This window comes from Malassezia japonica, chromosome 9, assembly GCF_029542785.1.
Source record: "Malassezia japonica chromosome 9, complete sequence".
NCBI lineage: Eukaryota > Fungi > Basidiomycota > Malasseziomycetes > Malasseziales > Malasseziaceae > Malassezia > Malassezia japonica.
Genome location: NC_083378.1, coordinates 214,133 through 230,427, shown reverse-complemented (window position 1 = coordinate 230,427; position 16,295 = coordinate 214,133). Strand labels below are relative to the sequence as shown.

Genomic DNA, 16,295 nt, shown 5'->3' with positions numbered 1-16,295 from the left:
GCGCGCACTGTCCATCTATGGCCTACCAAAAAGCGCACCAGCCAATGAACGCGACGCAGAGGTTCTCGACGGAGGTCGCGTCCTGCACGAGGCGCTCCACCTGCTCTGGGACCGTCAAGGAGAGGTTCGGGTTAAAGTCGCGGCCCGTGAGCTTGTTCTGGATGCGCTTCACCACCTCAAGCGCGCGCTGGTTGCGTGCGATGCCCTCGTCGCCGCGGATCGAGGTGGACGACTCGTTCTCTTGCGCGTCCGGCGCGCGCTGCTCGGTGTCCACGTCGGTCACCAGACGCCAGGAGATGAGGGGGTCGTGCACAAACGCCTCGAGCAGCGCCAGTACGCTCTCGCGGTTGTCGCGCAGGACGCGCATTGTGCTCTCGGCGGTGACCTTGAACGTGCCCTTGACGCCGCCGACCTCCATCGCCTTGATGAGCATGCGTGTGAGTCGGAAAGGCACCTTTTCCGGGAACTTGGGCCGGTGGCACGCGATCTCAAAGCAGTCGCCAAAGTCGATGTGGATCACCTCGCCCGTCTTGCGGTCGAGCAAGAGGTTGCTAGGGTGGCGGTCGCCGAGGCCGAGAATGTAGCCGGCCATCGACGAGGTCGCGAGCGAGCGCATGTAGGCGGTGCGGCGCTCGAGCCACGCCTCGGACGAGCGCGACTTGAGCCAGAGCACGCGGTACAGGTCCTGGCCCGGGGTGTTGTCGAGTGCATACTCAAACACCTCGACCTTTTGCATGATCGTTAGGTTGTCGTAGTCCGGCGCCATCTGCAGCATGAGGCGGTGCTCAATATTCAGCAGGATCTTGTGCTGCTCGCGGTACTCCTTAATGAGGATGTGCAGCGTGTCGCTGTTGGCGACCCAACCAAGCATACCGGTGTTGGGCGAGAGGGGAATCACCGGGAAGCGGCGCAGGCTCAAGCGGCGCTTGTACGACTCGGTATCGATCGAGAGAAGGGTGTTAACCAGGCCAAAGAGCTGCATCACACGCTCGTCCTGGCGCATATCCTCGTGGCCTTTCAAGAGGTACTGGTACGTCTTGCCGTCACTGCCTTTCATCTTCAGGCGGCGGGGGCGCTGCTTCGAGGAGATGACCAGCACGATTGGCTCAAATTGCATGATGCGCACAATCGGCTGCCCGCTCACGTAGCTGCCGGGCACCGCGAGCTCGAGGTCGCGCAGGGCAAGGAGCTTCGGCGAGACGTACTGCAGCGCAAGCTGCACCGAGTTAGAGGCGGGCAGCTGCTTCGTAATGCGCTTAAAGACGTGGTAGTACAGATCCCAGGCCTGGTTCAGGTCGCTGATCTCGCCGTACTGCCGGTAGCGGCGGACGTACTCGCGCGCCTCGTTCAGATCACGGCCGTGCGTCTGGGCAAAGGAGGTCTCGCGCAGCGTCTCGGGGCCCTTTTCGAGCAGGTCGTGCAGCGGACCAAGCGTCGCAAACATGCCTTCGATGTTGTGCTCGGTAAAGTAGAGACGCGACGCCTCCTCGAGGCCTTCGTGCCACATCTCGTGCCAGAGGATCGCAATGCGGATCAACTCGTTCGAAACCAGCAGCGCCTGCTCGACCAGCACCGGACTGTGCTCGCGGATTGTGTCCATGATACCCATGGCCGCCTGCATACGCATCGCACTCGGCGACTTGGTCGCGACCGTCAGGGGGTAGACGAGCGCCTGGGGATGCGCCGTGCCGACATCCGCCAGCAGATGATGGATCAGGCGGCGCACGCGGGGGCTGGGCGCGCTAATACGCGCAATCATCTGGGGAATGACCTCCAGCCAGGTATCGACCGTGACCGTGGAGAAGCCCTGGCGCACGGCGTCGGCAATGTGCTCGAGGTGCCCAAACTTGAACCAGAGGGTAAGCAGACGCAAGGTATCCTGCAGCGAGTTGCCGCTCGCGAGTGCAATCGAGCGGAAGAAGCCACGTACACTCGGCACGATGCTCGCCGCGACCTCGTGGAAGGGAATTGCCTCGCCACGCCGCTCGTGGTGCGTAATGACATCAAAGTTGGCGAGTGCCCACGCGTGCCACGCTTTGTACCAGTCGCGGTCGAGCTCGGTGGCGCGCTTGTACGAGTGGATCACGTCGTAGGTATCGTCCATGACCCAGTCGTCGTTCACCGCCACCTGCCACTCACCCAGCTTGAAGTAGCAGCGCGCAAGCAGCCTTGCAAACTCGGCAAGGCGCGGTGACGCACGGATATCGGGCAGGACCAGATTCTCCTGCTCGTCGACGGTCGCCATGCCGAGGTCCTCGGCGAGGTTTGAGGTGAACTCGCGCAGGTAGTTCAGACTCTCGCTCTTTGCACCGCACGCCCACATGAACTTGAGGTGCGAGTAGATTACCGCGGGCGGCGCCTTGGGGCCGAGCGTCGACGCATCCATCTGGCCCGCGTTTGCATCGGGGCCGAGGAGCGAATTGAGCGTCTTTTCGGCAAGGACCATGCGGCCCGACTTGCGGCAAAGATTCGCAAACTTGATCCACGTCTCTGTGTCGTCCGCCGGCGTGATGACAATGCTGCGCACCGAGAGGATGCGCTGCCAGACCTCGACGTCCAGCTCGCACCCTTGCAGACGCTTCATCCAGATCGAGCGCATCGTCGCCTGGCGGTCGGGCTGGTCGGCATAGTCGAGCTTGTACGCAAGCGCCTCTTCGAGCTCGGAGAGCATCTGCGTGCGCACCATTAGGTCGTAGGCACGGCCGTAGCTCTCGCTGATCAGCGCGGTGAGCTCTTGGTCGAGCGCGTCGCGCGCACGCACAATCAGGCGCTTGGTCTGGACACGCTGCGAGCGATGCACCGCCAAGACGGCGCGGTAGAAGGAGCGCTCAGACGAGTCGGGGCGCATCGCGGCAATAAACTCGTCCATCATGTCCCACTGCCCAAACGACCACGCAGCGGCCGCCGCGAGCGGCGCCATCTGCCGGCGGCCGTCGGGCGAAGCAAGCGGCCACTTTTCCTGAACGAGCTCGGTGAGGTACTCCCACTCGCCGAGCGCGTGCAGGCAGCGCATCTTGCCAAAGACCGTCTCGAGGTTGTCAGGCTGCTCCTTGGCGCGCCGGTCGTACGCGGCGAGCGCCTCTTCCCAGCGGTGCAGCTTCTCGTACCACTCTTCGTGGTGCGTGATGTGCATGTGCTCGCGCGCGTAGGTCAGTGCACCGAACGCGGCGTCCGACTGCTGGAGTTTGGTGTTGATGTCGATCAACAGCTCGACGATCTGCGGCGAAGGCTCGCCCATGAACTCGGCCTCCTTGTAGTGCAGCGCCTTGGCGTACGAGTGGAACTTGTACGCGCGGTCGCCCAGGAGGCGGATCGAAATCGGGAGCGCTTTGTCGTCGTGCTCCATAAACTCGGCGAGGTTCAGCAGCGTGTGCACGACCTGGTCGGGGATGTCTTGCGCGTCGAGCGCCGTCTCGATCGCACGCACGAGGCTCTCTTGGTAGCTGTCGTACAGCTCGACCCAGCACGAGACGAACGCCGCGTTGAACAGCTCGAGCGCCAGAGGGTGGTACACCTCGGCGAGGCTGCGGCACGCACGCAGCGCGTGCGAAGGCGACTCGCGCATGAACTCGACCGCCATGCGGCGCAGCCACTCACGCCAGTCCTGCGCGGTGGAAACGCGCGACGTGTCCCATGCGAGCTTGAGGTGCTGCTGGTGCACGGCCATCTTGGACGCCTCGGCAAGCGGTGCGTCCTCGCTCTTGTCGAGCTGCTGCATCTCTGGCGGCAAGAGCTCCGTCGAGGGCTTCTCGCCTGCGAGGATCTTGTTGACCACCTGCTGGTAGCGCGAGTGCGAGATGCGCTGCTGCAGCATCACCTTGTTGATCACCGCGACAAATGTTGCGTACGTCGGGCCCATGAGGAAGGCCAGTGCCGTGAGTGTATCCATCGCGGGCATGCGCAGCTCCGGCACGTTCGACTGGAGCACGCGGATCAACGGGTGGATCACGCGCGAGGACTGGTCAGCAAAGTTGACCTTGCGCGAGAGCTGGCCGACCGTGATGATCGCTGCGCGGCGCACCGCGAGCGGCGCGTCGGCGCGCTCGTACAGCGCGACAATCACCGGCAGGACCAGGTGCATGTACTCCTCGAGGTTTGCGCCAAAGACGTAGAGCGCCTGCAGCATGCGCAAGAGCGTCGGCTGCCGCTTGGGCGTGACCTCGCCCTCGAGCGTCTGCAAGAGGTTCGGCAGGAGCTGCGGCAGGAACGCCTTGAACTCGCCTTCCAGCGCCCGCGCAATTGCCTCCATCAGCGCAACGATCGTCAGCTGGATCGACGAGTTGGGATTCCAATCCTCCTGCACGAGTGCAAAGATATCCTGCAGGTAGTTGCGGACGTGCTGCTTGATGATCGAGATGAGAATCGCGAGCTGCTGGTAGTAAAACTCGCTCAGACCCGAGCCACACGTGCGGATCACCTTGAGGAACGCGGGGATGATCTGCGGCAGAAAAGTGACGCACTTGAGCCCCTGTGTCTTGAACATGTACATAATCGCCTCAATCACCGCGTGGTGGTGCGCGGAGAGCGCAGGGTCCTTGAGGATCGCGATCAGCGACTCGATCGCCACGTTCTGGTAGTACTCGTCGCTGCTTGTCCCGATCATGGTCGCCAGCTCAAAGAGGTCCGTCTGCTGCCCCGAGGCCGTCGCCGCAACCGTGTTCGTATCCAGGTGGTGCTCGAGGAGCTTGTGGCGGTACGGATCGAGCGCGCCGAGGATACCCAGCACACGGATCGTCTCGCGACGCACCGGCGGCGCCTGCTCGGTCTTGAGGATCTTGACCATCGCGCCGAGCAGGTTGGGGTACTCGAGGTAGGGGTTCACGACGTGTCCGGTGTTGCTTGCGATGCGGCCGAGCGTCTTGAGCGCCGCGTCGCGCTTGGCGAGCGACGAGTGCACCGGCACACTAGAGAGCTGGTCGACGGTGAGCGACACGAGCTCGTCAATGTGCGGCGCGAGCTCGTCGCCGCCGACGCGCGCCAGCTCACCCAGGCACTCGAGCACGCGCGCGGCGACGCCGGGATTTGCATCGTTCGCCTTGGGAAGAAGCACTTCGAGCATCGTCAACGCATACGACTTGACGAGGCGCTGCGACGCCTTGACGACGCCGGTGAGCAGCTTTGCACTCTCCTCCTTGTTGCGGCTCACGGTGGAGTACTCGAGGCCGGTGAGCAGCTGAATGAGGACCTTGCGCAGCGACGGCATGACATAGGCAGGGTTGTGCTTGGCCAGACGGCCGAGGATGCCGATCGCGACCTCGCGCACGTTGAATTCCTCGTCGTTGAGCGCAATAAAGATGGAGCGAATGTACTCGGTCTGCGCGAGGTGGCGGTCAAAGTGCTCGTCGAGCACGCTCAGCACCGTGTACCGCAGCTCGGGGTCAGGGTCCGCAACGCCGACCGTCATAAGCTTGTCGAGCACATCGTTAAACACCTCGATGGCGTGCATGCTCGTCTGGTAGCAGATCGGGTCGTTGACAAACATGTGCGCACAGGTCACTGCCGCGGCTTTGCGCACTTCTTTCGCCTCGAGCTCGAGGTAGGGCAGCGTCGAGTTGCGCACGAATTCGTTGAGAATGTGGCCGCTAAAGTCGAACGTACCGAGCGTCTGCAAGGCGATCGTCAGCAGCTCGATGCCCCGTGCGTCTGGCTGCGTGTTGATCACAAACGGCAGGACCGGCGCGCGGCGAGGGAGTGGCGCGCCAAGCGGGCGGTACGGCACGCCGATCAGGATGTGCGACAGCATGTTCAGGAGGCGGTCCTGCACGATCGCGAGCAGCACCGGAATCGCTTGGACGATCTGCTCGAGCGCGGCGACCAGTGCTGTGCTCAGGCCGCACGCAAACATCATGTCGAGCATGTCGTGCACGTCGTGTTCGACCTGCTCGCCGACAGCCGTCGCGAGGTGCCCGATACAGAAGAACGTCGGCGCCTCTGGCGGCGCGTTTTTCTTGCCCTTCATGAGGAGGCTCTCGCGCGCTGCCTGCATGATCGGCTCGACGTACGGCTTCATCTTGATGCCCATGGCGGTCGCCACGAGACCGATCGCCTCGAGCGTGTCCGAGTACGCCTCCTTGGTCGACCGGTCGCGCTCGCGCCCCAGCTGCTCGATGAGGGCCTGCATCACCGGCCCGAGGTACTCGTCGGCAAAGTACTGCGGGTCGTATGCGGCGAGCACCGGGATCAGGTTGGTGACCGTGCGTTTGATCAGCGGGTCGCGGTGGCGATGCAGGCGCAGGATCAGCTCGCACGTCCTGTGCAGTCGAGTGCGCATGAACGACTTCGAGTGGCGCAGGAGCTTGAGGATCGCGAGGAGACTGCCGTGAATGGCGTCGACCGATGCGTCTTTCAGGCCCTGTTCTGCGTCGTCGTAAATCGTCTCGTAGGCCTGCGTGCCCATCTGCTTTTCGCGCTCGGAAATGATCTGGAAGCACGCGCCGAGCGCCTCGGCGGCCGCCTCGCGGACAGCCACCTTGGGATCGCGCAGAGCCACCCAAATATGGTCAATCACACGCCCGACGTAAGCGTGGAAGAGGTACGGGACATTCCGTGCAATCTCCTTGATGATGAGCACGGCGGCGTACCGCCCGTTTTCGTTGCGTTCGCCCTGCAGGAAGTCGAGCGCACGCAGCACCTCGAACTCGATGAACTGGTCGCCGAGCGAGTGGCCGCCGTGTTTCGACACGCGTCCGAGCACCTTGGACGCGGCGATCATGACCTGCGAATCGTTGCATGGCAAATTCGGCTTGAGGTACTGGTAGAAGCGATACAGCCGTGCGCTGTTGTCCTCGCTCTCGAGGCCAATAAAGTTTTCGATGGCCGTAATGCCGCCGAGCTTACTCGCGGGATGCACACTGTGCGTGAGCTCGATGATGCGCCGATTCAGCTCGTTATTAAAGGCTTGCAGACGCTCGCCTTTCAGCTCAGACGCCATATAAGATACAAAGCTCCCGAGCTCCTTACCGGCCTTGACCCGCGTCGCCTTGTCGCGGCTCTTGAGCTCGGTAAAGATGCGCGAGAGCGTCTCGCTCGGTTGCATGCTTTGCGATACCACCGAGGGCGAGCTCGTGATCGACATAGGCGAAATCATCACGCGGCACTGTGCCGCACCGCGCCGCCTGTCTAGCTCTCCGTCGGCGCACGAGACAGCGGATAAACGGCACTGGCTCGAGCGTTCAGTCCGGGCATGTCACGGGGCCAAATAGGCTTCCACGGTAAATGCTGACAAAGCTTCGGCCCGCGGCGTTTTTCCTGCCGCCATGAAGAAGTGCGTGCGGGTGTCGCAAGCGGGGTGCGGTGCGCCGTGTGCAGTGCATCTGTACTGTACATGCATGCCGTGCACTCGCGCGTGCTATACCTCTGCGCGTACGTGGCGGCGCCCATAAGACTAGATGCAATACGTTCTACGATGCACGGTTTGTTGCGACAGTCAGAAGTCAGCTTCCTGTTATATTCATCACATCGTCTACACCCATGGACGTATGGTTGAGGGAAAGACAGGATAGATAAATGGGAGCCACAATACACATTACGTAGCCGCTTGTGCGGTCGCGTAAGGTTGGCGCCCGACATCCATAGCCAGGTAGTACCACGTGGCACTCCACCGACGCTCTGACCACCATGGACGCCCCCCTGGTCTTTTCCGCTGAGCTAGCCGGGCACACGGCGGACGTGCGCGCGATTGCGTCGCACCGCACGAACGACGGCACGCTTCTGATCCTCTCGGGCTCGCGCGACCAGACTGCGCGCCTGTGGGTGCAGGCCGAGGACCGCTCGTTCCGCAGTTACGTCATCGATAACGGCAACGGCTTTGTGAACGCAGTGGCGTTCTTTGTGGACGTGGATGGAAAGCGTATGTAGACTTAGCTCACGCAGTATACGCGCTCACCGGCGGTCAGGACGCCCTTGTAAACGCCTACCTCGTCTCGTTCAGCAGCACCGGCGACGTGAAAGTGTCCAGCACGCCCCGCTTCTCGCTCGTGGGCCACGCGGACAATGTGTGCACGCTCGGTGTGTTCGAGAGCGAGTACATCGTGAGCGGATCGTGGGACGCCACCGTGCGCGTGTGGAAAAACTGGGAGTGCGTCGCGACGCTCGTCGGGCCGTCGCTCGCGGTATGGAGTGTGCTTCCGCTGGATAGCCAGCACCTCTTGGCCGCGTCCGCAGACAAGAGCGTGTCGCTTTGGTCGCTCGATGCGCCAAGTGCGCCGGTCGCCTCGTTCACCGGCGCCACACAGGCCGTGCGCGGCCTTGCGCAACTCTCCCCGACGTCGTTTGCGAGCTGCGGCAACGACGGCGCGATCCGCGTCTACCCCCTCGGCACGGACGCCAAGGCGGTCGCGCCCCAGGCCACGCTCCACGGCCATGCGAGCTTTGTGTACTCGCTCGCAGCGCTCGGCGAGACGCTCGTGTCCAGCGGCGAGGACCGCACGGTGTGTGTGTGGAAGAATGGCGCGCTGCAGCAGATGCTGACGCTACCTGCGATCTCGGTGTGGTGCGTATGCGCGCTGCCTGGCGGAGACATTGCGTGCGGCACGAGCGACGGACAGGTGCGCCTCTTTTCGGCGGCGCGCCCCGCTTCCGACGAGCTTGTCGCTGCGTACGAAGCGACGGTCGCGACGCAGGCGCTTGCTGACGCCGAGGTAGACGCGAGCACGCCGCGTGGCGAGCGCACGCTCCTCGATGCACCCGGAAGTGCCGAGGGTGCGACGGTCGTCGTGCGCGACGGCAGCGTCGCCGAAGTGCACCGCTGGAGCCAGCACGCCTCCTCCTGGAAAAAGGTCGGTGTGGTCACCGATGCGGCGGCGAGCCAGCAGAAAAAGATGCTGGACGGCAAAGCGTACGACTATGTCTTTGACGTCGACGTTGAAGATGGCGCGCCGCCGCTCAAGCTCGGCTACAATGCGAGCGAGAACCCCTACGATGCGGCGAACCGCTTCCTGGGCAAGTACCAGCTGCCAGCGACCTACCTCGACCAGGTCGTGCAGTTCCTCGAGAAGAATACACAGGCGGTCGGTCTCTCGGCGCCTACTGCCTCTGATCCGTACACTGGGTCGTCGAGCTATACGCCGCAGCCGACGCAGGCGGCGCCTGCGCCGCCGCTGGATCCCTTTACTGGCGCCGGGGGCATCACGAGTTCGTCGCGCACGCTGCGTGTGCTGCCCCAAGAGCAGTATCTCGCGTTTTTGCAGACGAACCTCGACGCGGCCCGCGCCAAGATCCGCGAGCTGGCCGGCGGCGATGCGCCGCTCAGCGACGAGGATGCCGCGCGTCTCGACCGCGTCGTGGATGCGCTGCGGGCCAAGACGAGTGCGGACGTGAGTGTGCTGAGCGCGCTCCTGTCCCAGTGGCCGCCTGCGAAGCGTTTCCCCTTGCTGGATCTGCTGCGCATTGCGGCCGCGCAGCCTAGTACGGCCCCCTTTTCCGCGCTCGCGACCGAGGCGCTGGTCGGCGCCGAGTGGGACGCGCTCGACCACTACCAAGGTGAGCGCAAGCACGCCGAGACGAATGCGATGCTTGCGCTGCGCGTCCTTGCGAACGGCTTTGTGGCCCCCGGCGGCCCCCAGGCGCTGAACGACATGGCGCTCGAGGCGCTCGCAACGCTGCAGCAGCCGCCGTGGGCGATGCTGAACAAGAATGCGCGCATTGCGCTCGCTACGATTGCGCTCAAGTACGTGCCTGTGCTGACCCAGCTATTCTGTGCTCGCGGTGCGCTCGTCGTTTGCACACACCGAGCTGCTTCTCTCGTTCATCACCGAGCTCCTGCGCAACGAAGGCGAGAGCGAGATGGTCTACCGCGCGCTGGTAGCCCTTGGCAATGTGGTACGTGTATCTATTAACCTAGCTTGCATCACCGAGCGGCAGCGCCCTCCCCGCTGCGCCTAAAAGCCAAGCGCTGCAGCTCGCTGAAACGTGGGCGTCGCGTTTGTCAGAAGACCGCGTCGCGGCGCTCTCGGCGGACCTCGAGCAGCTGCGTCCCTAGTGCTGGAGTGCGTGTCCGTAGTCATCGATCTTGAGGCGCGCCTGGCGGATCTTCCACGCGATGCACAGCGCGAGCAGCACGCACTGGAGCAGGCCCGCCACGAGGTAGGCCAGGAGCGAGGTCCAGTCGACGCCCTTGCGCGACGCCAGCGCATAGACAAAGATGATCATGCCCGGCACCTGCACGCACATCGTGGGAATGCTCAGCGAGCGCACGAGGCGCGCGCGCGCCGTGTGCACGATCTGCGGCAGGTACTGGAACACGGCAAAGAGCGTGCCCGTGATGCCCAGAAACCGGGCCCAGTGCTTCACGACGCGGTGCGACGCGCCGGTCGAGATCAGCGCAATGGTCACCACCGCACAAAACAGCCAGTGCGCGGCAGAGATCCAGGCGAGGGTCGTGGCAATGTGCCACTCCTGCACGGATCCCGTCTTGCCGTGGATCTCCTCTTCGCCCGGCAGGTGGTACTGCTCGAGGATCTGGCGCATAGAGTGCGGGATGTTGGCGTAGGTCGAGTGGTCGCGCTCCGCGTGCGTCTCGTGCGGCCGGATATCGACGTCCTGCGACACTGCGCCGTAGGTCTGGTGGATGTGCGAGTGGAAGGTCTCGATATCGCTCTCGGAGCCCGACGACTCGTTTCCGTCCGCCTCTGGAGGCTGCAGGGTGCTCGACTCGTCCGTGCGGCGGCGGCTCGCCTTGCGGCGGCGCAGCGGCGTGCGGTCCACGACGTAGTACACGAGGAAAAGGCAGAAGCTGGGTGAGTCGGGCGAGCGACGTACATGAGCGTGAACATGAACCACTGCAGCGAAACCTGGAGCATGCCCATCAGGTGCTCGAAACAGTACAGCGATCCCGCGCGCGCGCAGCAGCGCACAATCGGCCACTGGAGGACCACCACGTTAAACATCGCACTCGCGCTCGACGTTGCGCCCAGGAACAGAAACCAGGGCGAGAGGCCCACCGACGAGCGCGCAAGGTGGATACGCACCGCCTGCGGCACATACGAAAGCACCACACCGACACATACAAACACCGCGAGGCCGAACGCGGCGCCGTTGTGCGGCAGATTGCACTCGTCCTTGCTCACCACGTGCGCCATGGTGGAGACGGGAGGGTCGGGGAATTATCGCTTGCCAAAAAAATGCGCCATCGTTCGACGGAAGGCGGAGCGAAGCGCGGTGCGCCGCGGCCGCGCGCCCCTGCGCCGCGCGAGGAGAAGCGTGTGCCGAAGCGTGCGCCCGGCCCTGGGCGCATGCGCAAAAACTTTCCCGAGCAGCAGGGCATGGCGCATGTGCTCGCGCTGACGCAGCGTGCCGTCGAGAAGGCCGACAGCGAGTACCAGCAGCGGGTCGACCGCAGCCACGCCGCGAAAGAGGTGCGTCTCGAAGCGAAGAAGGAGCGCCAGAAGCGCAAGGTCGAGGAAAAGAGCAAGAGCGACGTGCCGACGCGCGCGGATATGGTGGCGCTCCTGCGCGAGAAGCGCCGCGAAAAGACACGCGAGCGCAAGAGCCAGCGCAAGCAGCGCGACGACGACGACGACGACGACGACGAGCAAGAGCCGAGCGGCCCCCGCTCGATCCTCAAAAAAGACGCGCAGCCCAAGCCCAAGAAACGCGTCTCCTTTTCCTAATTTTTATGAACGAGCTGCTTGTTGGCGTTGGAAAAATCGCGCACGATGATCTCGCACTTGACCGTATCGCACAGCTTCTTGGCCGACGCCTTGAGCGCGGGTGGGAAGAGCGTCAGGCCCGACGCACGCTCAATACTCTCGACTAGGGTCAGTTGTATAGTAAACCTACCATCTGCTTCAAAGCTGCGCAGCGGCGCCGTATCCGGGATCATGCTGTTCGGCATGACAAACGCACCGAGGGCGACCGGCGAGCCGAGGCCGGCCTTGGCCATGAGCGAGCCCTCGGACGCCTTGAGGCCGGTGCCGAGGATTACCTTGGCAAAGTGCGTCGGCACCGACACGCTCGGCGGCGAGCCGATCACCTCGTACGACACGCGCCACTTGCCGTCGCTCGCCTGGCGCGGCAGGTACAATGGAATGGTGAAGACGTACAGGTCGTCGAACTTGGTCGTGAGGCGGCGCACAAAGTCCTCCGTGTGCGCCCAGTAGTCGCGGTTCATGCCGGGGCCGACCTGCGGCGCAATGTTGCTCAGGAGGAACGTCTCGTCCATCGCCTGCTGGCTCGACTTGGCGTCCGCCGCGGGGACCATGTGGCCGCGGTCGTAGCCCGAGCGGAAGTAGGCCGCGTTCGTGGAGCGGAAGAGCTCCGGAATACGTGCGTCCTCGGTAAAGAACGACTTGCCGCGGTTCGCGCCGTCGGGCCCCGGCTGCCGCGCGATCGACTCGGCGGTGAGGTGCTCGGCGGTCCACACAGGGTGCTGCAGACGCCGGTCATACGACGAAATATACGCGCGCTGCTTGAGCAGGTCCGCGATCGGGCCCGGATGGCCGGAGAGCGCGAGCGCGTCCGAGATCGGCGCGGCGACCGCCGCACCCGGCGCCGGCGCCCGCACCGCTGGCACAGGCGCCGCCGTCACTGGCACCGCCTGCACCTTGGCCTCCTGGCCCCGCCGCGAAAAAAGCGCGACACCGCCCGCGCCGAGCAGCACGCCCCCCGCAAAGAGCCCCGCCTGCGCTGTCACGCTCATGTTGGTTGGAAGCGGCGAATTTTTTGGCCACGTGCCATCACGTGAAGAAACGGCCATGCAGTAGGCCTGGCCTGACCTGCGCAGCACGTTCTCCCCACCCCAATGACGCTCCAGGACCAGATGAACCAGACCCAGCAGAAGCTCGCCCAGGCCGGTGATGCCGTGGCGAGTGTCACCTCTTCGCTTGGCCACGCCGCCGCGTCGTCGGTGACGAACAAGCACGTCTCCTCGCAGGATGTGATGCACCTCGAGAGCGAGTACGGTGCGCACAAGTACGTTGTGTCGTGCACTGACCCAGCTACCACCCCCTCCCCGTGGTGTTTGACCGTGGCTACGGTGCCCGTGTGTGGAACCCCGAAGGCAAGGAGTACCTCGACTTCCTGTCGGCCTACTCGGCGGTGAACCACGGCCACTGCCACCCGGCCGTGGTCGGCACGCTGATTGCCCAGGCGCAGAAGCTGACGCTCTCGTCGCGTGCCTTTTACAACTCGATCTTTGGCCAGTTCGCCGAGAAGATCACCAAGCTGCTCAAGTACGACATGGTGCTCCCCATGAACACCGGTGCCGAGGCGGTCGAGACCGCGATGAAGATTGCGCGCAAGTGGGCCTACCAAAAGAAGGGTGTCCCCGAGGACAAGGCACGCATCTTTAGTGCGTCGGGCAACTTCCACGGCCGCACCTTTGGTGTGATCAGTATGAGCACAGACCCCGACAGCCGCAAGGGCTTTGGTCCCTTCCTCGAGCGTGTCGGCCCGGTGGCTGGCGACATCAAGATTCGCTACAACAACGTCGAGGACATTGAGCGTGCCCTCGAGCAGTTCGGCACCGAGACCGCTGCCATCCTCCTCGAGCCCATCCAGGGCGAGGCGGGTATCGTGGTGCCCGACATGGGCTACTTCAAGCGCGTGTCGGAGCTCTGCAAGAAGCACAACGTGCTCCTCATCTGCGACGAGATCCAGACCGGTCTCGGCCGCACGGGCAAGATGATGTGCCACCAGCACTACGACGTGCGCCCCGACATTGTCACGCTCGGCAAGGCGCTCAGCGCGGGTGTCTACCCCGTCTCGGCTGTGATGGCCGACAAGGACGTCATGCTGTGCATTGCTCCGGGCGAGCACGGCAGCACCTACGGCGGTAACCCGCTTGGCTCGGCCGTCGCCATCACTGCCCTCGACGTGCTGGTGAACGACAAGCTGTGCGAGCGCGCCGAGACGCTCGGCAACCAGATGCGCGAGAGCCTCCGCAAGATCAAGAACCCGCTCCTGTCCGAGGTGCGCGGTATGGGTCTCCTCAACGCCATCGTCATCGACGAGACGAAGAGCACCAAGAAGCGCTCGGCCTGGGACCTCTGCCTGCTCCTCGCGGACAAGGGTGTGCTTGCCAAGCCCACGCACCAAAACATCATCCGCCTCGCCCCGCCGCTGGTCATCACCGAGGAGGAGCTCGAGCGCGGCCTCAAGGCCATCGAGGACGCCCTCAACGACCTCGACACCGTCGAGACCATCCCGGGCGCCGAGGAGGCGCACTAAATAGCTCTTAGTCAGCTCGATCGGGCGCGCCCCACCATGGCTAGCACAGAGAAACGCGACACGGACCCGTCGACGGGGCGCAAGGTGCCGTCGAAGCGAGTGAACCAGGCCTACTTGGTGCACCAGCGCTGGCTCGAGAAGCAGGAGCGTATCAAGGAGCGCGCCAAGGCCCGGGCAGAGGGGCGCACGCTCGAGCCGTCGGACCTCGACGAGGACGACGACAATGCGGCGCTCGGCAACTTTGTGTGCACCATGTTCATGACGGCGATCATTGTGGGTGTGATCGCGGCGCTCAGTGGCCTGTTCCTGCACAACGATATGCTGTGGGGCTACCGCGGAAAGTGGACCAACTGGCACAACTACATTCCTGTACGTCGCGACGCTTATCCAGACCGAACAGCACGTCTTTACCATGGAACGTCTCGCCGAGTTTAACGGCGAGCACCCGAACCGCCCGATCTTGGTACGTGTGCTTTCTGACCCAGCTCTCGATCAAGGGACAGGTGTTTGACGTGAGTGCGGGGGAGGCCAACTACGGCAAGGGCGGCGCATACAACATGTTTGCCGGACGCGACGCGTCGCGTGCGTACGTCACGGGCTGCTTCAAGACACACCTTACGCACGACACGCGCGGATTTAGCGAGGCACAGCAGGCGATGCTCGATTCGTGGCACAAGTTCTACGCGAACCACCACACTTACTACAAGGTCGGCACCGCAAAGCTCCCGCCGATCCATCCCGCGTCACCGATTCCCCCGCCATGCCGCGACAATGTGGCCCAAAAGCCCTGAGGTGCGAAATAAACATGTACATCTACCTAGCTAAATGGGTTAGTACCATTCACAAAAGAGAGGGGAAGGGGGTTGAGTTCAGAGAAGTGCCCGGATACAGAATTGGGTTCGGGCCTTTTCGCCAGCGGCTGTGCCGTACGCAGACCGTCGTGAAAATTCTCATCCTTCAAAGGGATCGGGGAGGGATACGTACTCATACCTGTGTGTTAGTGTGCTCTTGACACGGTGGGCTCATTATTCAGCCTTAAAATAGCCTCATGAGAGTGCCGGGATTGCAGCCCCAGCACTTCGGACGGTAATTTCCAGCAACCCCGTAGGATTGATAGGTAATCACGGCGAGGACAGGGTCGGTACTTACATTTTCAAGAGCCACACGACAGACAGCTGCTAGGTGTTAGCATCTGCGACGAGGACGAAGAGGACGAATCAGGCAACAAGGATGTTATCGCGAAGCGACATAAAGCCACCGCGAGACTCTAGTTTGTTTGTTGATACATCCCAGCTGTCCGAGCGGCGCTCGCACGAACCTTTCAGCCTCGCCGCCGGTCGTATGGCGGCAGGAGAAGAAAATGGCCACCGGCCGCTCGCCGCGGCGCGCAAAAATTTTCGGCCGACGCAAGAAAGATTTGTCGGCGCCTGCGCTGGCGGCCCTTTGCGATTGCCATGGCAGCTGAGGACGTGAAGAAGAAGTCGTCTGCGTCGGCAGACCCTGTCGAGAAGAAGGAGAAGAAGGAGAAGAAGGAGAAGAAGGAAAAGAAAGAGAAGAAGGACAAGAAGGAAAAGAAGGCCGAGGCCGAGGTGTTTGTCGAGGACACCAACGGCGATGTCTCGATGGTCGACGTCGAGGTGGAAGACGACGACGAGCCCAACCCTGCGCTCCTGAGCCCGATTGCGCACCCCCTGGCTTCCAAGGTGCTTTCGAAGAAGGTGTTCAAGACGATCAAGAAGGCGTCCAAGTCGCGTGGCCACGTCAAGCGCGGCGTCAAGGAGGTCGTCAAGGGCCTGCGCAAGGGCGAAAAGGGTGTGGTGATCCTCGCGGGCGATATCTCGCCGGTCGACATTCTCTCGCACATCCCAGTGCTGTGCGAGGACACGAACAACCCCTACGTCTTTGTCCCTTCCAAGGACCAGCTCGGCAACGCCTCGAGCACCAAGCGCCCGACGTCGTGCGTGATGATCGTCCCGGGCGGCGGCAAGAAGGCCATCGAGAAGGGCGAGACAAAGATCAAGGAAAACTACCAGGAGGAGTACTCGTACCTGCACAAGGAGGCTGCCCGCCTGGTCGAGCAGTTGCTCCTGGGCTAGCTGCGTAGTTTTTCGTGTACAATAGTCTGCATA

General features: G+C 63.2%; 8 protein-coding genes across 8 annotated transcripts; 5 read left to right on the top strand and 3 right to left on the bottom strand.

The window, feature by feature from the left end:
- Nucleotides 1-22: 22 nt before the first annotated feature.
- TOR1 (non-specific serine/threonine protein kinase) lies at nt 23-7,075 on the bottom strand (the record flags this gene model as incomplete). Its single annotated transcript, XM_060268132.1, has 1 exon — nt 23-7,075. The coding sequence occupies one exon, from the start codon at nt 7,073-7,075 to the stop codon at nt 23-25; it is 7,053 nt and encodes a 2,350-aa protein (XP_060124115.1).
- A 542-nt stretch (nt 7,076-7,617) lies between these two features.
- MJAP1_004212 (uncharacterized protein) lies at nt 7,618-9,882 on the top strand (the record flags this gene model as incomplete). The annotated part of the gene is made up of 4 exons (XM_060268131.1): nt 7,618-7,849; nt 7,873-9,667; nt 9,690-9,819; nt 9,856-9,882. The coding sequence occupies 4 exons, from the start codon at nt 7,618-7,620 to the stop codon at nt 9,880-9,882; spliced, it is 2,184 nt and encodes a 727-aa protein (XP_060124114.1).
- Nucleotides 9,883-9,975: 93 nt separating this feature from the next.
- Nucleotides 9,976-11,078, bottom strand: MJAP1_004211 (uncharacterized protein; the record flags this gene model as incomplete). Its single annotated transcript, XM_060268130.1, has 2 exons — nt 9,976-10,732; nt 10,759-11,078. 2 exons carry the CDS (start codon nt 11,076-11,078, stop codon nt 9,976-9,978), a joined length of 1,077 nt encoding a protein of 358 aa, XP_060124113.1.
- A 42-nt stretch (nt 11,079-11,120) lies between these two features.
- Nucleotides 11,121-11,609, top strand: MJAP1_004210 (uncharacterized protein; the record flags this gene model as incomplete). The annotated part of the gene is made up of 1 exon (XM_060268129.1): nt 11,121-11,609. One exon carries the CDS (start codon nt 11,121-11,123, stop codon nt 11,607-11,609), a length of 489 nt encoding a protein of 162 aa, XP_060124112.1.
- A 3-nt stretch (nt 11,610-11,612) lies between these two features.
- NUC1 (nuclease) lies at nt 11,613-12,637 on the bottom strand (the record flags this gene model as incomplete). The annotated part of the gene is made up of 2 exons (XM_060268128.1): nt 11,613-11,623; nt 11,779-12,637. 2 exons carry the CDS (start codon nt 12,635-12,637, stop codon nt 11,613-11,615), a joined length of 870 nt encoding a protein of 289 aa, XP_060124111.1.
- A 102-nt stretch (nt 12,638-12,739) lies between these two features.
- On the top strand, nt 12,740-14,166 carry CAR2 (ornithine aminotransferase; the record flags this gene model as incomplete). The annotated part of the gene is made up of 2 exons (XM_060268127.1): nt 12,740-12,909; nt 12,936-14,166. The coding sequence occupies 2 exons, from the start codon at nt 12,740-12,742 to the stop codon at nt 14,164-14,166; spliced, it is 1,401 nt and encodes a 466-aa protein (XP_060124110.1).
- Nucleotides 14,167-14,202: 36 nt separating this feature from the next.
- On the top strand, nt 14,203-14,957 carry MJAP1_004207 (uncharacterized protein; the record flags this gene model as incomplete). Its single annotated transcript, XM_060268126.1, has 3 exons — nt 14,203-14,535; nt 14,558-14,629; nt 14,652-14,957. 3 exons carry the CDS (start codon nt 14,203-14,205, stop codon nt 14,955-14,957), a joined length of 711 nt encoding a protein of 236 aa, XP_060124109.1.
- Nucleotides 14,958-15,620: 663 nt separating this feature from the next.
- On the top strand, nt 15,621-16,262 carry NHP2 (snoRNA-binding protein; the record flags this gene model as incomplete). Its single annotated transcript, XM_060268125.1, has 1 exon — nt 15,621-16,262. The coding sequence occupies one exon, from the start codon at nt 15,621-15,623 to the stop codon at nt 16,260-16,262; it is 642 nt and encodes a 213-aa protein (XP_060124108.1).
- Nucleotides 16,263-16,295: the final 33 nt, after the last annotated feature.